Below are 22948 nucleotides of genomic sequence, written 5' to 3' on the forward strand. Positions count from 1 at the left end.
AGTCAGTCATGACTATCTAGGAATCCCTCTCTAAATTATAGCTAACCTCGGTCAGGACTTACCATCACTGGCCCACTTAGAGAACTCAGGTGTGATGCGGGTGCTGGGAGGGCCACCACTAGAGAAGAGAAAGAAGAAAGAACACAGTGAGGCCTGATGGCATGCAGGACAACCCTGCAGGTGGGTACTGGGTTGAGCTCTGCCTCTGTGCTTCCTATCCCTCCACCCCAGCATCCCACGCCTGTGCCCACACTTGCTTTAGGACTGCACCCCGGAGTGCCTCTCTCTCCTTGGCTTCACCAGGCTCTTCGCCTGTGCAGGGGATGACATCAGCCTCCGTGTATCTGGCATGGTGGTCAAGGACAATGGATTCTAGTTTGCTGTAAGCCATGAGGGCTAAATACTCAGGAGGACTCCCCATGGCCAAAGTTGAGTCTCTGACCCTGGGGGTGATATGGTCAAGTACTAGAGGTGCTAGCTACTTTTCTTTCTCCCAATGGCCTGCCCCGCCAGTCCCATCTTGCCCCATAGAGGCCCAAGGATACTGTGGCTTCCCATACTCCAGAGTGTCATCCCCATCCACATCCAAGTCAGCATCACTGTCCGGGTTCTCTTTGCCGCTGCACATGACGAAGCCAGAGCCTGTGGGAAGCAGGGTATGAGGACAGCAATGGACCAAAAAGACTAGGCCAAGTGTGCCCATTATGCTGCCTCTAAGCAGGGATCAGATATGGGGTCCAGATGAGGCCCGAACAGAAACTTGGACCTGGGATATACTGAACTAGATACTTAAGTGCTCCTGACTGACATTTCAGTCCCTTTACCAGGATCTCTGTTCATAAACTGGCCCATTCATATACTGTCAAGTCCTAAGGAAACACCCTGTCCCAGGCCTGCTATCCATCTGTCTTCCAGCTCCAGAAGCAAAAAGAAAGCAGGGAAATCCATGTCCAAAAGGTTGGCCCAGCTCTGACCAGGACCTGGGCTTCCTTACGTCCCACTGTCCAGTCTGACAAGTCCATCAAAGAAAACAGGCTGACGAAGGCCAATCAGAGCCACAGAGTGGAACCCCCAGCCAACATCCCGATTTTGGCCGCTAGGTCCTTGCCAGCAAAAACTCCAGGCAGCTGTTCAAATATTTGGTGTCTGAAGCGCCTGACATTAATTATTCATCTCTACCTCACGCAGCCCAGATTCCTGGACAAGTGTAGTTATAAAGGGATTAGGAATGGACGGACAAGGGAGAACAGGCATGCACACCTGCCTCTCAAAGCAGCAGTCTATGAAGGCAACCAGGCTAGGCTGGGGCAGGCCAAGGGCCAGGCTGAACCTCAAGCAGCTGACCACTTGAGGTTCATTTGACGAAGCCACAGGCAGACTCTTGGCTAATGGGGAAGGGTGAGCTAATAAGACTATACGAAGCCAGCTCACCTGCTGGGTGGTGTCTGATTCCCAGGACCACCCTTCTTGAAAGCCCATGGCTACCCCCAACCTCTACTTCTCTATGGGTCTCAGACCATACCTATATAAGGAACATGGCAGACTGGCCAGGGGCAAAAAAAAGATTCTGTGGCTGGTGAGATCCTTTAAGAAGCAAGGAAACAACCTGGGACTCTGCCCAATGATCTCAGCAATGTCTTCTTGTCCATTCTTAGGTACTTACACTCTCATTAGAGTAATGGTTAACAGTGCTATAATAGGTCCTTAAACCTCTCATCTATTCCCTTATCCTGCCTACCTTTTAGTTTTGATCCTTTGTTCTCCTGCTCCAAAACCAGTATGACTCTTTACTGTATGCACAGCCAAGTCCAGACTCTTCAGTTAGATCTGTGAAGATCTATATGCATCCACTTCTCTATACTCACTCTCTTTTCATTTCACTCCAGAAGCCCTGTACATATGGACATGGAGACTGCTTGCTGTGTTCCAGACACACATTGAGACCTTTGTTTATACTATTCACTCCATCTGGAATGTTCTCCATCTACCAAGACCTGAAAAGCACTTTCTTCCTGATCCTCCTCCAGTCTCGGGTCTCAAAGATTCCACTCATCCCAGAGGTAAGCAGCACCAGGGAAAGAAAGAGGCTGGGCATTCCCTAGGCTCCACCCTCCCTGACAGTCCTCATTTGCCCTCGACCTGGAGGCACTGACACACTTGTACAGCAGGCAGGTCAGCAGCAGGGCCATTAAGCTGAGAAAACACCAAGTTACAGCTCTGTCTCCTGTTCATGGCCAGGTGTCCTGACAAGCAATTCCCACCTTGTGGGTGAGTGGCACCTCTATAAACCCTCTGACAGTTTGGGAGACAAACTCTGCCATCAATCAGAATGTAGCTATCAGGTTCACTTATAGCCTGGGCCCTCTGATCCCTGCCAACCCCCCTCTTCTAAGTACATGCAGCTCAGCAGCCAGTCTCACATCCTCCGCTCAGCCTAGCCCTGCCTTGTGGGTGGGCAAAAAAGAAGCAGAGAACCTGGCACCACTCCTGAGCTCAGTTTGGCTCCCTTGGCAAAACAGAAAAGACAGGGTAGCTCTAGCTATCAGGAGAAGTCCCAGTATATAAAGCAGCCCTGTGGCTTGAAGTCCTTTCCTCTGTAATCTCACTGCCTACCCTGCTTCCAGGACTTATACCCCATGGGAACAGGGCTAGTGTGGTCTCCCATATCCTATATGTTTATGCTTCATGCCTGGATACTTCTACCCCATCTGCCTATATAACTTTCTCACTACAGGTCTACAAAACAAATGGCTGCTCAGTTGCAAGTCTAAGTCAGCTCAACCTTCTACCATTAACTGGTAGTGCCTACATGGAGTAGTTGCTCTACAAATCCTTGCAAAAGGAATGACTCTTCACCTCTAATATTCTTTCAGCCTTTATGGAGCACATCCTGTCTGGCCCAGTGTGGTAAATACAGTCTCAAGATCTGGTTTCCCATCCTCCAAATACTCAGTGGAGGATGTACCTTGCTCAGGTACTTATACATCTTATACATGTGTCCATTCCTTGGTGTCTACCCAAACTCCTGTTACTCACATTTATTACCACTGTCACTTTCCCTCACCAGACCAAAAAGTTCAAGGGTCTCAAGAGTGACTCACTGCTGTGATCTTAGCACTGTCCAGCAGAGTTGGCCAGGCTCAGAGCAGGTGCTATACAACTTACCACAGCAGTACTGGCAACACTACTCTATGAGGCCCTGGGGCCCTGTTCCAGAATAAGGCTGGGCCTAGAAAAATCTCATGACACAGGCTTCCCTATTCTAGTGCAGCTCCCAGCCAGGTGGCAACCTTCTGTTCCTCTGACCAGTGAGGCAGGAGGGAAAGTACAAAATCTTATTTGCCAAGGAAAAGGCCTCTCTGCCTTTGGTCTGAGCAGTCTTTTTTGACCCTGACCTTGTGCCCCAGCTGAGACAGATGTTGGGAACCTACCCTCACAGGTGTTTAGAACAGGCTGCCATTGCCAATTTCACTCTGGTGTTGCCCGAGCCCGCTCCAACCTCCTTCCCAGCACATTAAACTTTATTTTCTTAATGAAATGTCACTTGCTGACTTCTGGCAGAATCATAATAAAAAGAAACGGCCATAAAGACGTTTTATGCAGATAGCACACCCGCCAGTTTGCCCCCTCCCACTTGGAGAGGAAGGCTCCACAGTCATTTTATGTTCTCAGCTGCTGGAATATCCCAAGCCAGTACTCAGAGGCAAGATGGCACAGACAGCTCCTTTCCAAGTCTCTGGCTCCTCTTCTCTGAAACTCAGGGAATAATAGGCAAGCTGCCATTTTTTTTTTTGGTACAAGGGATTGAACCCAGGGGCACTCAACCACTAAGTCATATCCCTAGTCCTTTTTGTATTTTATTTTGAGACAGGGTCTCACTAAGTTGCTCAGGGTCTTGCTAAGTTGCTGAGGCTGGCCTTGAACTTGTGATCTTCCTGTTTCAGTCTCCTGAGCCACTGTGACTGGCACAAGCTGCCACTTCTGCTGTTGCTTTCCAGGGAAGGAACTTGGTCCCTAGGACTTCCAAGATGACCCAGAGTGTACCTCAGTCACCAGAAAGGGGCCCTTGCTATGATTCTACCCCACCTGAAAGCAGCAAAAAGGGCTCACTCACAGGCAAACTAAGTCTGATTGTCAGCAATGCCCAGCAAAGTGGGAGCCAGGTTTGTCCAATCCTGGGCAGGTGGGCATACAAAAACAAAACAAAACAAAACAAAACAAAGAACCCTCTTCTTTCCCAGTGAACACTCAGCAATACAGAGGGAGAGAGTTAAGTGCATAACTGATATCTAACTATAAATTTTATAAAAACAACCCTTCTCCCATAAACTCATTTCTTCCTGGGTCATTGAGAAGGGAGAAAAAAAAAAAAAAAAATCAGTGTTAATTTAATCAATTGATCAAATGATCGATTGAGAAACTGGAGATGCCTGTTTACTGGGGGTAGTTACGCCCTGAAACCTGAAACCACAAAAAAGAGGCTATCGATTTCCTCACCTGCTACTCTCAACCAAACCAGATCCCAGAGAGAAAGGAGTCTGGGGGTCCTCCAGAGCCTAATGTTCACCTACAGGGAGGGCAGGGACAGCAGCTTCCGGGGAGTTTTACACTGGAATTAGTTACAGATGCAGTTACGGTGTCTTGTGTAAACGCCATCGATTGGGGAGCTGACAGTCTGGGGAGCTGCGATGCGGGACAATCAATCGGCCTGCAGTGTCACCTGCCACCTCGCTGAACAGTTGACAATGCAATTATCCAGTGTGGAGGCAGGGAGTTGGCGTGTGTCAAACGCACTTAGCCACTTTCCGGGCCTCCTCGATAACGCGTTTCACTGCCTCACGTCAGGAGAGACGCTCAGAGACAGACGCCGTTTAAAACCATTGATACTTGCTCCTTCTGCCTGGATTCTCTCTGTCCCAGCTTAACAATTGTGTTCCAAATGGCGATTAAATTCCATCCGTCGCCACAGGGGACAGAAGGTGCCTTGCTCCTTGCCACCTCTCCTCACCCCTCCCAACAGGAGACAGTCATAACTAAAGGTGGCGGGGAGTTAGAAGGCAGTGGCCCTCTGCATTTCCAGCCTGTTTCCAGGGGTGTGCTGTTCCAACAACTGCCAGTGACAAGAGCAGGCAGCATAGCTGCACTTGGGCATATTTTTAGTGTTTGGGGCTCCCATCTTTTAAAAGGTAACGTGCCAATGGAGGCAGCAGCCAGGGCCAGGCCCATGTGCCTGTGCCCTTGGATTCACAACACCTCTCAGCCCTTTGTCCCATAATCCGATGCTGAAGTTTTATCAACAAATGGTCCAAAGAACTGCGCTAAAGCTGCCCTGCTTATAGTTCTCTCTGTGATTTCTCATTCCAGGCTGCTTGGAACCAGTCTGAATCTAAGACAAGAACTCAAATGTAGTGCCTCTTACAGATTCCTCCAGAATCTCGCAGGGCAGAAAACCTTGCACAGTCAAATGTTTTATCTTCCTCTCCCTACCCACCTGTTTGATCCAAAGGGGCTTCCTGGTGGATTTCAGCAATGCTAGAACCTAGAGCTCAATGACACAGCTGGAGACACCTTGTATTTCTTGTGTAGCCTCCTGGGAAATGCCTCCATCCCAACACTCTTATGCCCGCATCATTGCCATCTTATTTGAAACCAATCATTCCCATGTCCTTTCTCTTGCCTGTTCCTTCCTTCCAGATGGGAGGGGTTCTAGGTTCCCCTAATCCAGCCAGGTGAACTCAATGACAATCAGGGGAGGGCCCACAGCTCACCACCATCGGCTCTTCTCTAGGAACTAAGAATAGTTGGAATTGGAAATGAGAGAAAAAGTGCCACGACTAATCTGTCACATACCTCCTATTGTGGGTAGGGGCAGGTTTGTCTGAAGGGTTATATAACTAGATTCTTTCCTATGGCTTGCTTCTCTGGCTTAGAAGGCCCCTGTTTTGCACAGGTTTTGTAGGGTACCCCAGAAAAAGCATCTTTTTTCTCCAAACTGCTGATCTCTTGTAAGTAAGGCACTGGGCTTTGTGTGCTGCCCTCTATGAAAACAGCACTGGCAAGTTAAAAAACCTCAGGCTCTAAGACAGCAATCAGCAGCTAAGCAGTCTGAAACCTCCCCTAGAACTGCAAAGGTCAGAGTATTTCCTAGACACCAAAAATTTCTTACTCTCTCGAAGTTTTTACCTATTTTCTTGGGTCTTTTAAACATCTGTTTCCAGCTGGGCCTATCTTGATGCTCTTCTATTCTGTCTGGTTCTTCATTCTGTCCTAAAATACCAATTTCAAGCACTCCCAGGACTGAAATATCTGGGCCTTCCCCTTAGAAACCAAACGGTCCCATCCTGAAGACCATTCCCCCTAGCAAGTGTCTCCACCAAAACTCTTGCTTGTCTCCTGCCTTCCACAGATTTCACTCAAGGTAACTGATCTGATCCATCAGCCCAATTACCGGGGGGCCTGGTGGGAAGCTTTGCTGAGAATGACGAAGAAGCCCTAGTCTGGGAGGAGGGACGGGGATGATCGGATACAGGAACTTATCTGCAATTCTTCAATTCTTTCATATCTAACAAGGACAGCAATCTCTGTTCTGTCAGCACGCACAGCACAGCTTAAATGGGCCTCGCTGCTCGCCTGCTCATCCTGCCTCTGCCTCCCTCTCTCTGAAGTCGGCTGGGCAGCTTCTTCAGCTGGCGTTATCACTCCCTCTAACCGGTCTTGGCAGGCAATCTAATTCCTCCTGAAAAGGTCACCGCCATTTTAACTGCCTTTCAATCACATTAAGCACGCGCTGCCCGGCTTGCGGCCTGGCCCGCCCGGCGGGCGATCAATGCGCTGTACTGACACCAGCCCGCCTGGCGGGGCCACACCCAACCCCCCAAGAATTGGGCCTATTGGTCCCGACCAGGGAGGGTAGGCTGACAGATGGCCAGCTTTTGCAGACAGGGTTCAGGGGCAGAGGCAGTCAGATCAGCCAGGGCCTCCCTTTGATAGCTTCCCGCACTGAGGAGGCCCAGCCTCCTCCGCTCCACTGCGCCCCGCTCTCTGCCTTGTGGCCCCCGCTGATCTTGCTGTAAAACAGCCTTTCAAGTCGGCCTGTCTTTTGACTGCACTAAGCTGTTTAAGAGGCAGCAGCAGCTTCTATCAGGAAAGCTGGAGCAATTCTCTGCAGATAAAGGCACCTCCGGCCCGTTCCCTCTTCAAGTCTCACTCTCATTCTCGCTCTCCAAATCGCTCAAAGAAAAGCCCCCTTTGAACTCTCCTCAGGAATTCTTGAAAGAAACAACCTCGCAGTGTAAACACTTAAGGAAAACTGATACCCGCCCAGGGCCTGAAAGCCCCTCACACTGCTCTGTAAGTTCGTCCCAGCACAGGGGAAAGACTTGACAGAAACAGCAAACCCTGTGCAGCTTTACCCCCCACAAACCCTGATTGGTGCCCAGACACTATCGGGTCCAGTTCTGTGCCAAGAAACCTAAGAAGCTGCCACAGCAATACAAGATATGAATAGTTATAGCTGCCAACAGAGCTAACCCAGAGAAGCATTCTGGAAATGACTGTACAGACTGCCATCACACACCTGTGTGCACAATTTCTGGGCTCATGGGTTCTGCTGTTCATTTATCCAGGGCCTCAGACACACCAGAGATCCAGCATAAGACCAGAGTTCAATGGCAACTAAAGCTGACCAGCTCAGGCTTAGAGCAATGGTTTAGTCTAACCCTCCTGATTTATATTTTGGCTGGTCTTCAGACACGTGGGTAATGTGAGAGAAGCCCACAGGCATAATGTCCCATCTGGGCTCTCGGCCTCTTCACACAACCAGTCTATGATGCATGGCACTGGAAAACCAATCCTCAACATGAGCCCAGGTAACACGGCCCCAAGGAGGCAAAACCCTCTTCCCAGATGCTGTGAGATTCCCCAAGGATCATATGCAGTGGGACTCCCAAGGACGTTTCCAGAGAATGGGAAGCAGACGGGAAGCAGACTGGCTTCCTTAATGATCACAAGCTGCAATGCCAGCTGTGCTTGTGCACAGAAAGAGAGAAAAGCTGGAGGCCAAGAGGCAGGCAGCTCCTTCTTTCCCCTGCCCAAGATGGGAGTTTGACAAGAGGACACTGACCCTGGACACCCAACTAATTCTGCTGTCTGAATTGATATTGGAGGGGTCCTGCAAGTCACATCCCTCCAAGGAGATGGGAGGACATGGAGATGGGGAAAGCCCTGCAGACTCCTCTGCAGCAACTGAGGAGAGCCCAAGGGAAAGAGGGAGCAGCTGGGCCTAGGCCCCTTTTGCTTCAGGGCAGAGGGCGCCCAGGGAGAAGGGATAGGATCAGAGTTAAAATTAGATTCACCAATGAAGCTCATGGGAGGTCAAATTTTGCCATAACTCACTCTCTCCTCTGTAACTGATTTCCCTGACATAGGGCTGAGGAGGAGGAGGAAAATCCAATGTGTTTGCCTGGAAGCCCTGAGGGCCCCCAGTGCTGGAGGTGTACAGCAGGTTGCTGGATTCTCATTTATCAGCCTTAAGAGGGATGGAGTGATAAATGCATAACCGTCCCTTTAATATTTTATGCAGGTGCTAACGCGGCTTGGCTGTCACCTTCAATGCATCACCCGAGGCTGAGAACCCCCCTCGTCACTCCTAGCTTGCAGTCTCACAATTCCATTTCCCCACCCAAATACATCCATTTTAATATGCACATCACAGGCAGGCAGCACGGTCACAAAGGAGCCCCGCCAGCAGCAGTTCACACGTGGTGGAGTGGATGACCAGCCACCAGCCCTGGCCTTGTGGTTCCTAACAGTTGGATACCTAGCAGAGGCCTTTCTACCAGTGTCACTGCCTATGTGTCAGCTGCTTGTACCTCGGAAGCCACCTTCCAGGAGAGTGGTAGCCCGTATCCGCTTCTGCCCACACCATTCATACTCCTCAAAGCGGTTGCTGTTTTCATGCTCGATGTCCACGGCATCATCCTCAGCCATGCAGGAGCCTTCCCTCTGTGAAAAGCAGAGCAGGATCATGCAGGGTCCAAGCCATCCCCACCTGCTCCCCAGAGCCTGCAGGAAAGGCCCAGCCCTAGCCCCTGCCTGTGTACCATATGGGCCCCCAGCTCTAGGGTTCCTCTGAAATAAAACCAATCTAGAGGTCAAAGACTGGGGCCTCTTCCCAGTAACTTTCCATGGAGCCCCAGTAGGGAGTGAGAAAGAGCGAAAGCAAAGAGAAAGCAAAGAATGAAAAGGAAAAACTGCTGAGATCACATGAAGACCCCAAGAGCCCAGATTTGGAGGCAGTCAGCAGCTAGTGTCAAGGGAAGGGAGGGGAGAACGAAGATGGGTGGTGACGGTCCCTCTACCTTAGAAAGGCAATGCTCCACATGCCTACTCATCTCCTGTTCCGATCCTGCCAGGGGGCGGTTGCACAGGGGACATACCTGCCCTTCATCTTGCTTCCTTCGTTTCATTTTCCCAATCCGAGCTGCATGGAGAAACAGGAAACAAGGCACAGAATAAGTAATCACTGTAACACAGAGTCCCAGTGGAGCTAACACATCCTGACCTGCTGTCAGCCATTAGCCCTTTTGTTCAGTGCCTATCTGGCCCTCATTTTGCAATGCCTCCTGCTCCTTTGGGGATTAGAATTTGCCAAGAGCACCAAGGAGCAGATGGGTCTGGACCAGGAAGTGTCCACTCTTTGGCTACAGGTGGCTTAAGTTCAACGCATACCTTCCTATATGCTGTTTTCATTGTGTCCAATGGGCAAAGACACTCCATGTTGTTAGGTTTCTCCTCAGAAGGCCAAGACTACAGGCTCTTTGGTGTCAGGAAATACAACTTTAGAGAACATTTCTTGATTAGAACCCAAGGTCACCTGGGGGCCTGATTTGGCCTACTGTCTACTCATCAATTAAATTACCCTTTTGTTCTGGAGCTATGAGCCCTGAAGTGCAACCCCTGGAGTCCTAACTAGAATCATTCTAGGAGGAATTTCTCTGATGTCCACTGGTTCCATTTTACAGGAAAGGAGACTGAGACCCAGTCATAAAGAGAGAGTATCAGAGTCAGATCTTGGGTGGCCAGGTCAGAGTGCCCAGGATACCATGAAATGGCAGCCCTTGATGTACCTATCTCAAACCTGTTCCATCATTTCTAATCAGTACAGAGGGGATGGCAGGCCCCAGAGGCAGAGGACCGCCTGCCATGCTGTCCCGTAGGGGGCTCAGTTCCAAAGTGCACACTGTAAGCCCACAGCACTACTAATTAATGCTGAGAGATGCAATCATTTCTAATTAGCTCACTAATCCCTCTCTGCAGTTCTCCTGTCACTGAAGCAGGAAGGGGTCAAAACAAGAGACTCTGTTCTCTCTAGCCCCTCCCACGATGCAACAGAAGGATCAGAGATGGCCACTCCAATACCAGACACTGAGGGGAGAGGAGAGGTGTCTGCCAACAAGGGAAAGATTCTGCACTGCAGAGCCAGGAAGAACTTACTTATTTATGTACTATTTTTCTTTCTTTATTATTTTTTTTGTGTGTTATGTAGTACAAGGTATTAAATTCAGGGTACTCTTACCATTGAGCTACATCCCCAGCCCTTTTTATTATTTTGAGACAGGGTCTCATTAAGTTGCTAGGACTCGTCTCAAACTTGTGATCCTCCTGCCTCAGTCTCCCGAGCTGCTTGGATTGTGGGCATGTACCACCATACCAGGCCAGGAAGAACTTTCTTATGGATGGTGGTGATGATGGGACGCTTGTGAATGCAACAGGGGAGGGAACACACAGATGACAGTTATAATTCAGAACTTCTACTGCAAGTCAGGTTCAAAGTCAGGCACACTACACAATAAGACTCCTTAACATCTATATACTGAAGCTAAAGTTGTATTCTCCCATTTTAACCGATGAAACCCAAAGCTTAATGATCAATGCATTTGCCAAAGTGGCTGACGAGTGGCAAAGGCAAGAAAAAAACCAGGTCTGACTCCACTGCTTAGAATGCTCTCCTACCCCAGTGGTCCTCCATACTGAGCAGCAGCAACAAAACTGATCACAGTGAGTGTGCTAGGCTCCAACTCCTGCCGGTTGAAGGTTCAAGGAAAGAGTTTCTTCAATTGCAGAACATGACCCTAGACAAAAACGCAAACCAAAGGGAAAACCACTGGCCCACCAGAACTGAGCAAGGATTTGAGAAACCTTGGTCTGTAGTCCAGGCCATCTCAATTACCTGTGTTTCCACTACAGATATGTGACTATGGATCACATATCTAGGATCCCTTTGACTTTGTGAACAAAGATCCGGATCACTTTGTTTTGGTTTATAACTGGAATTTCAAGTTCGGGCAACCTTGACACTCTAAAGCCAGGGATGGGATGGAGAACGGATGCAATACATCAGAAAGGCACTGAGCAAAGGCCCCTAAGAATTCTAGCATGAAGTAGTGTAATAAGAAAAGGTCCTCACCTACCCTGCCAAAAGTCTGATGGAATGCCTCTTTGGGTAAGAAGGGGCTGATGACAGACACTGTCCAAAGACTGAATAAAGAAATGAACCACCATAGAGAGCATGATGCTCTTCTTGCTCAGGGCACCCTAGGAGAGCAGATGATCCCTTACAATCTCAGAAAGCTATGATGATGGACTGGGCTTCTTTTCAAAATTCTCAGGTAAGCAAGGCAGATTTGGGTTTTCCCTTGCTATCCATCTTCTAAGTCCTGAACTAACCTTATTACAGTGTTGTCCAGTCTTCTTCTTTACATGAGGCTACCTCTGAGTTGGAAGAGCCAAAGCATTTGCCAAGGAGGTAGTAGCGTGGTATGATAGAAACTTAGACTTTGGAAATAAACAAATTTCAGTTCCATAGTGGCTCAATTACATCTCAGCCTGTGTGATTTTAAACAAGTCATTTTCACATCTGAGAGCCTCAGTTTCCTTATTTATAAAATGTGTGTAACAGTTTCATCTCAGAGGTATTTTAAGGATGGTGCTTAACATGGTGCTAGCCCATCATGAATGCTCTCCTTTTTCAGACAAGCTGAGGCTGGCAACAGCAACCAAGTGGTAAGAGCTGGGGATCTTGAACGTCCATGGCCTCACTCACTTACTCCAGAGACCCTAAGCAGCTTATAGCCAACCCACGCATACACCACACCCCAGTAAGCACAAAAAGCGAGGATCATTCAATTGTGTTCAGCAAACAAGAATGCTCCAGAGGTTTGAATCCAAAAGGGGGGCCGCCAGGTAGTGCATACATGGCCTGCTTTCAGAGAAGGCCTCTAAGAGCTGTCGAGCCCACGCTGATCACTTTTGTGAAATGTGGGCCGACTGATAACTCAAAGAGCCCTGGGATGAGTTAGTTCCTGTTGCCGTGGGAACTCCAGATCTCAATGCATTGTCAAGTCTCAGCAGAGAGGCTGTATTCACACTACTGGGCACTGATTAAAAACTGGAAGAAAAACATTCTCAGCGCCCTGCCGGCTTGTATAGTGAGGTCCCAGCAGTTTGCAAATTCAAAGCTGAGCTCCAGAGTGGAATTATGTAGTTTGTTCCTCATTCTCTGGCACTTATTGCCCCCCAGGGTTCTTCAGGGCCTTTAGAGAGAAATGGGCAAGAGCTGGGAACCATAACCTCCATTAGACGGACGGGGAAACTGAGGTCGGCAGCCTTGGTTTGGACATACCCATGCACTGTGACTGTAAAGTGAGTGGGCCCCAAAGTGGAAGAGACCCAAGCAAGCCAGGAGCAGCGGGCAGTGGAGGAGGAGGCCGGGGGTGGGGCGGAGGGAGGGGCCGGGCAGGACTCACCATTCAGTCGGGTCTGCCGGTTGGCTCGCACTCGCAGGAAGGTCTGGGAGAAGATCCCGGACAGATGCAAAAAAAGAAAACAGAGCGTCAGACGCAGCCTGGCCCCGGCCCCAGCAGACGACCCCAGTCCAGGCCTGCCCCGCCCCAAACAGCCCGTAAACAAACCTACTTCCTCCCTCCCGCCGGCCCCCCTGCTCCGCCGGCCGCTCCGGGCCCTCGGCATAGCCGCCGGGGCTGCTCTAACGGGACCCCGTGGCCGCCACGCGGTGCCGCCCCAGCCCCGGCCTCCGGTGCTCCGGGCCCCGCTGCCGCCCGGTTGGCGAGGGCGGCGATGCGGGCGGATTCCCCCCGGCTGCCCGGCGGCGGCGGCACCTCAGCTCCCAGCAGCGGCGGCGGCCATGTTGGCCATGATCACGTGACCCTCCGCCGTCGCGCGCTGGGGGTGAAAGTTCACGGTGGGGGGCGGCCAGACTGGGACCAGGAAATAGCCGCTCGGCACTCTGGTAGCCACCAACTGGGGCTGCTTGCGGGTCCCTCCCACTACCCCTAGAGCGGGCAGGCCCCAGGTTTAGTGGCTGCAAGGTCCCTGCCCCCGCCCCACGGCCCCTCCCCGTGCGAGGGTTCCTTCCTCCCCAGAGCCCGGCCCAGACTCCCTCCTTCCGCGCGGCTTGCCTGGGGCATACCCTTCAAAGGGGTGCGTTGCTACGGAGAAATCGTCCGCGGGCCATCCCACCGCAAGCTCCCAACATTATCCCACTTAGACCCAGTGCATCCCAGTTCTGTTGATAGAGTATTCCCAGCATTTCACTGTTGCTGGACATCCCCTGTAGCTCCCCAAGAGGCCCTTATGACCAACACTAAGCTCAGCATTCTCCAAACAGGCACTTGCTTCCTAGATTCTAAGTTCATAAGGGAATGCCACAGTCTACTCAGGTGTGCCCACACAGTTAACTTGAGAGTCGCTCTTGCCTCCACCTTCTCCATCCCTCAGTCATTCCTCTAGATCCCATCCCGGGAATCTCCCTTTAAAGATTTCTTGAATTTTCTCATCTCCACCTCCTGTGTTATCTCCTACTCATCCTTCTAGGCCTAATCGAAAAAGCTTTCTCTCCCTCCCTTCCATCTCTGTACCCTTATTATAGCTAGTACAAATTTTTATCAGTGAGCTGACGACTCCAGGTTGAGGTCATGTATGAGTCATGTGGGTGAACCCAGAACCTGGCCCAGCATGGTGCTTGGCATAGGCAAGACATCCCTGAGAGTTTCTTTAATGGCGCTACCTACTTTGGTTGTCACTGCTCTAGTTTATAATCTTATTAGTTTTCTCAATTTGCACCTTTCACCTTATCTTTTGGTCTCCAGTTTCTCTTCCTGCAACCCATCACCACATAATTCACACAGTATGATCTCTCTTTTGTACAAACTCAACCCTGTTTCCCCTTCTTTAAATCCTTCAGTGGTTTTCCATCTAGAGGATCTACAGGGTAACATGGGCCTGCCCTGCCCTATCCTATTTCTCCAGACATTTCTTCCATACCTACTCCCTTCTTTTGTCTTCCTGACACTATAGCTCTTTAAGCACTCCATGCTCTGCACTCTGGGATAGATACCTCCATGCTCTGCGCCCCCCAGTATTCCCTTCTTTGTTAACTGTTCATCCTTCAGGGCTGGCAAGGCTTGATTTTTCCTTCCAAGTCATCTCTACCTAGTCATCCCATGTGAAGTCTAGCACGAAGGAGGTATTAGAAAAGGCGAAGGACGTTATGAAGGAAGCCTTGAGCCCAGTGCGGGGTTGGGAAACTTCTATAGTTTGGCTACATCCCCAGTTCTTATTTTTTTGTTATTATTTTTTATTTTGAGACAGGATCTTGCTACGTTGCTGAGTATGGCCTTGAATTTAAAACCCTCTTGCCTCAGCCTCCCACGTAGCTGGGATTTCAGGCATACCCATACGCTACCATACCCAGATGTTTGTCATAATTTGTATGTTCTCAGAAAAGTCCCTTCCCTCCTCTGTACTGATTCCTTAATAATAAATTGGGGGCAATGAATCCTAATTTATGTAGTTGCCAGGAAGGCTAAGTGAGGTAATGGTTAAAGAGGGTTAGGTACTCAGCAGGAGCTAAGTAAATGGGAATCCAAACTGGAAACCAATACCTGCTACTTTTAAGGACTAGTTTAATAATTTTTTTAAAATTTCTTTTTAGTTTTGGTTTTGGAGATTGAACCTAGGGATGCTGAGCTACATCCTCAATCCTTTTTCATTTTTCATTTTGAGACGGGGTCTCGATAAATTGCTGAGGCTTGCCTTGAACCTGTACCCCTCTTGCCTCAGCTTCTAGAGTCACTGGCATTACAGGCATGCACCACCATGCCTAGCATAACTAGCATAACTAGCATAAAAATCCAGCATAACTCTAACTACTACTTGCCAGGCATTGTGTAAAGAGCAGGGGATACCTAGATAGTTCCTGGGTTACTATTGGCTTCATCTCCTACCAGTTCCCCTTTCCAACAGCACATCCAGGGAGAGGTTAGTATTCAGTGAGCAGTGTACTTTCCAAAAAAAGGGGAACTGCTTGCAGGTCCTCAGATACATCATTCCATGTTATATTACTTTGTTTTTCCTACATGGTATTACCTTTATCTGAATATCCTTTCTTCCTTGTACATCAAGTGAAACTTGCTGGTTTTCCTTCCTTTCACAGTGCCATTTTAAAAAACTTATTTATACCCATGTCATAGCTCTTAAAACACTGGGTCATAATTATCAATTTGCAAATCTAACCCCTTGAAGGCAAGGACACTGGGCTGAATATGAGCAGTACTAGATAAACCTTTGAGTAAAGGAAGGATAAAACAAGGTCTTTGCCTTGGAGGAACTCCAAGTGGAGTGAAAAGTCAGATTCATTGTGATATATTAAAAGTGGCCACAATTCTTTGCAGCTTCTTCTCTTGAGAGCTGGATTTCCTCATCCCTTGATTAAGGGCTAGCTGTGTGACTTGCCTAATAGAAAGTGGTGGAAGTCATGTTGTATGAGTTCCAGATCTAGCTTCAAGAAGCCTTGTAGTTTTTGCCTTCACTCTCTTGGTGGAACATTTCCAGGAAGCTGCTAAGTAAAAAGCTGAGAGGCCATGTGGAAGAGGATCAGGACAACTTCCCAGATATCATGAGGCCATTTTGGACTTTCTATCCTAGACAATCCTTAGCTGAATGAGCTGTATAAGTGAGGAAATACCCAGTCAACCCACAGAAAATAAGAAATAATAACTGGTGTTAAGCCAACCGGTTTGGGGATAGTTTGTTATACATCAATAGGTAACTGAAACATACTAAACAGTTGATCACAATATAGGGTAACGGGGCCATAACAAGGACACGAGAGTCCATGAGAAGAGACCACTAATCTAGAAAGGCGTCTTGGAGGAGATTGTATTTGGGTAGAATGTTGAAGGATAAATAGAAATCTGATATGGTGATATAAAATAGCAAGAAGGGGGTGGGTGGCATTGATTCAATGAACATAGGCCATGTGACTCATGTAGGGGAGAAGCAAGAATGGAAGCTGGAAATACAGGTTAAATTTAAATTACAGGGTGTCTTGTTATGCAGAAGACCTTGAACTTTATCTTATAGGAAGTCACCTAATCTGATTTGTCTGAGAGGTAAACAGGGTGTTGGGTTTCAACCTGAGAGGCATCTGGATGGGCTCTAGAGGTTTCCTCACCTCCTGAAGTTAGTTGCACATATGGTGCTGTATATGAATGTGCGTGTGCATGTAGGGTGTGTGTGTGGTCATATGTGTATTTTTTAAAAATATTTTTTGGTTTTAGATGGACACAATACCTTTATTTTACTTATTTTTATGTGGCGCTGAGGATCAAATCCAGTGCCTCATACAAGCAAAGCAAGCACTCCACTGCTGAGCTCAATATATGTACTTTTTCAGGCAAGAAACTTTCCTCATATTCTGGAGAGAGTAAAAGAAACATCAACATTTTTGGGGTAGGAATGGGGTGCGTGTGTCAAGGAATTGAGGCGATTTTTGCCTGATGTCTGTTCTTTTCCTAGTTCAGCAGATGGTGAGACTGATGTTGTGAGGGAATTAGGGCCTCTGAAGGCAGGGCTCTGCTTAGCCTTTGCAGTGAAACTCTCCAGGACAGTGCCTTGTTTCCCTCTCAGACCAGGATTACCAAGAGGTCATTTCTCTACCTCAAATCAGGGTTTTCTGGATCAGGGCAATGTCTCCTGGGGGGTTCACTGGGCTGCTGCTCTCAAACCAGGATTCATGTGTGCAGGGATTCTTCTCCAGCACTGACACTTGGGGCTATTCAGTTCAAGCTCCATACAAAGGCATTTATTGGAGGAGGTGCCAGTGGAGGCTAGTGTCAAGCCCACACTTGGCACTGTATTCTCCAAGTTCTGCACCTCTCCAGGCTGTGTCAGCTGGGAGGACAGGGTACCTGAGAGGACACATTTCTCTGGTTCTCACCAAGGCCTGGTATGTGCCAGCAGGGACCCTGGCTCTCCACCCCAGCTTATCATTCCTTACTGTTTTGCCTCTCCATCAGATTAGGGATGTTTCTTCCGGTTCATATTGAGGATCCCTTGGAAGCCCTCCTGCCATTTAGATAAATTTCCTTGGAGCAGGGCCTTGTTTTCTTCCTTCTGATAGGGAGTGCCCAAAGGGAGGGCTCTACTTCTTAGGTAAAAGCTTCTGAGGGAAGTTTTCTCCTTCCTATCACAAGGAAGCACCATCTATTGCTAAACTGTTATCCTTAGGCCCCCTTTTGCTCTGATCTTTTAGGACTGTGTGATCACTCCCTTCCTGTTTGCCCATAGGCAATGTCTACCTTTTTCTCTATCTGGGCCCAATACCAAGTTTTGGCAGGATTAAATGGTTGTTTGCTGAGGAGATCCTGCTTGTGTTCTCCCCACCCCCAACCCCGCCCCCATAGCGGGGATTGAATCACTGAGCCAAATTCCCAGCCCTTTTAATTTTTATTACTTTTTATTGTGAGACAACATCTCGCTGTCTTACTTAGGGCCTTGCTAAGTTGCTGAGGCTGGTCTTGAATTCGTGATCCTCCTGTCTCAGCCTCTGGAGTTGTTGGGAGTATAGGTGTGCGCCAGTGTGTCTGGCTAGGGATCCTGCTATTGAAGTCTGAAATCTTCAGTGATTGAGCCTATGTCTCTGGCTTTCTTATAAAACAAAACTCCCTAGGATGCTTCCTGATGGATAGGATACTTGAGAGGTACTCTGAGCCCAGTGGAGCCCAGGGGACCTTGGCATCTTTCCTTAAGATCCATCCATTTTTAAGACCCATCCATCAGTGACACCTGGGCCTTCTGAGTTTTCTTAGGGCACTAGACACAAGAGGGAACCAAACAATTCAGTCCACTTCCCTGGCCTCCCTATGAGGGGAGTAGCTAGCACCAAGCTTGGCCTTGAAGCTCTCACCTAGATGAGCTTATCTCTCATGGCCACCTGCCACACGCTCCTCACCTGGTATCTGTCTGAGTGGTGCAGATCATCAGTGGCAGATGAATGTGGTGATGCTGTTGGAGATTCTCCTTCCCTCTTGATGGAAGCAGACAACAGGAGGGACTGGAAGAAGAAAAAGGACACATGACCTTAGACCAAAGGAGACCTATAGTCAGTCCCCTGGAGTTCCCAGTCCTGTGGAGCTTTAGGGAGTGAGACAGAAAGAAGTAGGGCAGAGGGACAGAAGGCCACTTTTGAGATTCCGAAGGTATATTGTCAGGCACTGGAGTATGGTTATGGGAGAGAATGGTTGATTTTAGGACTAGGTATAGACCCCTCCCCCAGGGTCCAAACCTCCACCCCTGCTGCAGTTAATTCCTGCCCCAGGGAGTTGACGCTGTCAGTCCACTTGCTGTGGGCTGAGCAGTAGGGCAAAACCTGCTTTTTTCTTCCTTAGAAAGCAGACACTGTGGAACCCCCATGAAGGGTTGGGGGTAAAGCCACATATCCAGCACCCTGCCTGCCCCTAATACAGGCTGATGGCAGCCCCGCTATGGAGACAGTAAATTAAATAGTATGTATGAGTTTCTTGCGTGCAGCTAGGGATGTACGCTGGGTCCATTTATCCCCGTGCTGTGGTGATGACCCCAGCAAAAACCCCAGCAAAACTAATCCCCCCATGTCAATCCTGCCTGGCCTCTTCTACATACGCCTGCAGTTTAGATTAATAAACTGTCTACTTTAAATTGTTTGCGAGCACCACAATTCTAAATACCACATGGCACATTCAGCCTGAGAGCCAGCTCTTGCCAAGGCCTGTTCAGCTGCAAACTGGGGGCCCAGAGACTTTGAAAGCAATCCATACTTCCTCCCCCCACCTTCTCCAGCCCGCACAGCTCTGAGCAGGAAGCACACAATTCCCTAGGAGTCCTCCCCAGCCTAGAAAGCCATGCCAAATCGCCAGTGACAGCCCAAAGAAAGCAATTTGGGAAAGATGGAGCAACCATTTATCCTTCATCTCCGACTGAGACTTAGGATGTGACCCGCATTCGGTGGCCATGTTGAACATCCTCAGGCAAGGACCCTGGGAAAGGAAGGGGCAGCTGTTGGTCTGGCAGGGATCTCTGACTTGCCCATGGCCCAGAGAGGAGGCTGCAGAGAGCCTGGAGTGGGATTCCCTGCAACTGGGAGCTCCTTCTTTACCCACCCAAGCCCAACAAGAGGCCTGGTGGGCGACTCAGCCCCAGCCCCCAAAATAGGTGCTGTCAGACAATGACCTCCTTTTCTGGTCCCAGTGCAGAGAAGGGGGAACAATGTGGGTCCCCCAGCCATGAAAAGCTCATGCTTGTGTGCACTTTCTCCCACCTTTCCTCCCTCTCTCTTTCTCTGGGTTAGAAGCCCTGAGAGGCCTCAGCATTACACCTGGGGCAAGCAGAATAAAAAAAGGTCACTGGTGCTTTTTAAACATGGACCAAAAAGCAGTAAAATGTGTTTTGAAAAAAAAAATCTCGGCATTAAATCATGACTTTTTGCCTGGCTCTTCGCCTCATTAAAAGTGGCCTTTTGGAAGGTAAAATTATCATTGTAAGCGATAAGATCTTTAAGAAAATAATTCACGGCTTCTTCACCCTTTAATATGATAGCCGCCACCGGCTAATTTTTTTCTTAATGGCAACGAGGCCATCAATCTTGTCTAAGGCCCCCTCGCCCTCTCCTCCTCCTCCCTCCCGCCTTTTCCCTATCTTCCCAGTCTCTTGCTTCAACCTTCTGCCTCCCACCTCTTTCTCCCATGACCTCCTTCCCTAAAGCCGAGGTCAAGGCCAAGGATAGGTCAGGAACCGTTCAGCTCTCGGGGTATGAGTGTATATCTGGAAGTGGGTGAGCAAGTGTCTCTTGTCTCATTTGGTGATAACTCTCCCTGTGTCTATGGTTGCGGGAATGTGCCCAAGTTTAAGACTTCCTATGTGTGTATTCTGGGCTGTGTGTATGGGTCTGCGTATGTGGGAGGTAGGAATGGATGCAGGTTGTCAGGATTTGGCCTTAGAATACAGGCCTTTCTGGTGTCCAAGTTCCCAAACCTGCCAGCCATGCTCAGATGTCAGATGTCACTGGTTGCATTGGCCAACCTGGAAGTTTTGCCATGACCTTCCTTAACCACACCATTAAATGCTGCAGGCTGAGCCAAGCTTGGCCAATGTGGCTCCCTACTTCTATGAGTCATAGTCACCTGGCTTTCCCACCTTTCTCTTTGGGGCTGGCAGGCCTTTGTCTCCTTGGCCAGGGCCTGCACCAGTCCAAGGCTGGACTAGGTGCTCTGCTCCTCCTCTTCCAACTGAATACAGCTGAGAGACTTCTTAAATGAAGGTACAAAGTTCAACTTTATCCTTTGTAAAGACCTGCAGAATAGTGAGGCCAGCCCTGCAGAGGTGATACCTGTCACTCTGGCTCCTTTTCCCAAAACTGCCCTCTCAGAGGTCACCAGTGACTTTAAGCCTTCCAAATACAGTGGGTCTCTTCACTAGCCTTTCCCTTTTGCATTGCTGACCACCCAAACATTCCAAAAGTTTTTTTTCCTTAAGATCCTGGGATACCATGTTTTCCTGTATCCCTCCTAACACACTAACTATCCCTCCTCTGTCTCTGTCCCAGACTTCTTTTTTTTTTGGTGCTGGGGATCGAACCCAGGGCCTTGTGCTTACGAGGCAAGCACTCTACCAACTGAGCTATCTCCCCAGCCCTGTCCCAGACTTCTGAATCTCACCTTGACTGGAAGTGCAAGATTCCTGAGATTCCCCAAGCTTCAACATCCACTCCTTACTCCCTATAATGTGCACTAGAGGGGGTTATTGTGAAAACTTGTAAGAAGTGGGCAATCTTATGCTGGGGTGTGGGGGGATAGGGGATACTTTGTAGGTGAGGGCTTAGTCTTTCTCTCCAGATCTTCAACCCCTCCAAATCATCACCTTTGGGGAAGAAGTACCATCTCCCTCTGTGGGGAGTTCTCGGTATAAATTATGTTACTGTGCTAAGCCTCCCTGGCCCCTCCTTTGAGACAGGTACTTGCCCTTCATGTTTCCTTTCTCTATCTGATCCTTTCAAGGTTCTCTCCCATAATGTCTGTTTAGAGGGGCAAACTGTCTCCTTAGATGACCAGCATCCTCTCTGGTCCCTTTTTGCATGTGTCTGACTTCTAAGTTCATGGAATGTCTTGAACTCAAATTCTATATTTTTCTTCACTTGCTACAGCTCACCATCCTCCTTTGAGTCTCCTAGCCTTAGTGTTTGGGTTGCCCATATCCCCAGGCCACTCTTGACTCTGATCCCTCTCCTAGCTGGAAAAGGAGGAAGTCAGATGAGCATACCCTCACCCACACAAAGACCTCCCCACAACACACGCACAGCAGCTCTAGGCCTCAGGCTAATGTTCAAACTCTAAAGACATTGGGTGTCCAGGAGGAGCTCCTTTCTCTCAGGAGGAACCAGATCTGGGTACATCTAGGTCGGATGGACAGGAGGAAAAACATAAATGACCACCTACCTTGGGGGTGCCTGGAGCCATGGCATCCTTCAGAAGGGAATTCTTGCTGCCAAGAAAGAAGAAAACAGGGTGATCGTTCCACCTGCTGCCCAGGATTTGTGAGGGTAAAGGAGTAAGAAGAACCTAAGAGAGATGGCCTAGCCAACCTTGCCCAGCCAGCTTAGCCAAGTTCTACCTGGCCTATTCTACACTGTGGCCTGGCCTACCTTGGCCTTTATCAGGGGCCAAGGGCCATGCTGATCACTGGCAGGGGATATACACACCAGGCACGGGAGATTCCTCAGTGGATCTGGGGAAAGGAACTTTACCTGACTCCTGAGATCAGCCCTAAAGATTCTGCCTGTCCAGGAGGCTTCATTTCTCTCCCCACCTCCTGTCCCCAGCCTGCTCTTAGCTCCTATGGGATTGGGGTGATGAAGCTGACATGGCTCTTGTCAATTCTCCCTCCAACACGCTGCAAACTGTGTTAGGCCAGGAATGATCTCCCCCTGATTCAATTTGTCAGCCCCAGGCCCTCCGGCATCGGGCACGGCAGGCGGGCGGGAGCTGGGCCCTGAAATATGGTGGGCAGCTCAGAGCAGGCGGGGGCCGGAGTGGGAGGTGATGGATGGGCTGTGGGGGAGGCGAGGACTGTGTTTAATAACAAAATTGGTATGCAAGGCCACATCCCGTGCTAAGCATGAGTGATCCAGAGCCACAAAGTATTACAAATCCCCGCTAAACAGATGCTGACAATGGAACAAGACATATCAAATCAGATCCACTTCAGAAACATTAATATCCCTGCTCCTGTCCCTCCCTGCCTGCTGCCCCCGCCATGCTTACCACATCTGTGCTTACACATTTGCGTGAGTACACACACACACACACACTCACAAATACATGCACACAGAAGTGCTGGCCAATACATGTATGAAGGCAGATGCAGCCTATTTTCATAGGTTCCCCACACAGACACGCATGTGGAGCACATCCATGGAAACATCCAGAAGGCACAAAAGACAGACACACATCCAATGCAGAATATGGACGGCACATATGGATTTACCAAGTCCATTACCCAGGGAATACCCACAGGTGCTTGCCTAGCATGCACAAGGCCCTGGGTTCAATCCTCA

At 49.2% G+C, this 22948-nt stretch overlaps 2 protein-coding genes across 4 annotated transcripts in view; one reads left to right on the forward strand and one right to left on the reverse strand.

Moving 5' to 3' along the window:
* Tmem53 (transmembrane protein 53) overlaps positions 1-3664 on the forward strand; it is a 29313-nt gene extending 25649 nt beyond the window's left edge. The window contains exons 3-4 of the mRNA XM_047545445.1: positions 1887-2060; positions 2874-3664. Coding sequence (XP_047401401.1) covers positions 1887-2060; positions 2874-3221 — 522 coding nt within the window. The 3' untranslated portion in view covers positions 3222-3664. The remainder of the gene's footprint in view (positions 1-1886; positions 2061-2873) is intronic.
* Positions 1-22948, reverse strand: part of Rnf220 (ring finger protein 220) — a 217123-nt gene that overhangs the window by 6154 nt on the left and 188021 nt on the right. Inside the window, exons 4-11 of one of the 3 annotated variants that reach the window (XM_047545405.1) lie at positions 21831-21876; positions 18314-18415; positions 12807-12849; positions 9360-9481; positions 8871-9003; positions 546-642; positions 258-344; positions 63-118 (exon numbers count right to left, since the gene is read on the reverse strand). In XM_047545405.1, coding sequence (XP_047401361.1) covers positions 63-118; positions 258-344; positions 546-642; positions 8871-9003; positions 9360-9481; positions 12807-12849; positions 18314-18415; positions 21831-21876 — 686 coding nt within the window. Of the gene's footprint in view, positions 1-62; positions 119-257; positions 345-545; positions 643-8870; positions 9004-9359; positions 9482-12806; positions 12850-12975; positions 13232-18313; positions 18416-21830; positions 21877-22948 lie in introns of those variants that run through there. The other 2 variants (XM_047545415.1, XM_047545423.1) reach the window with 2 other exon arrangements.

The sequence above is a fragment of the Sciurus carolinensis genome, chromosome 1 (genome assembly GCF_902686445.1).
Source record: "Sciurus carolinensis chromosome 1, mSciCar1.2, whole genome shotgun sequence".
In the NCBI taxonomy this organism is placed as follows: domain Eukaryota; kingdom Metazoa; phylum Chordata; class Mammalia; order Rodentia; family Sciuridae; genus Sciurus; species Sciurus carolinensis.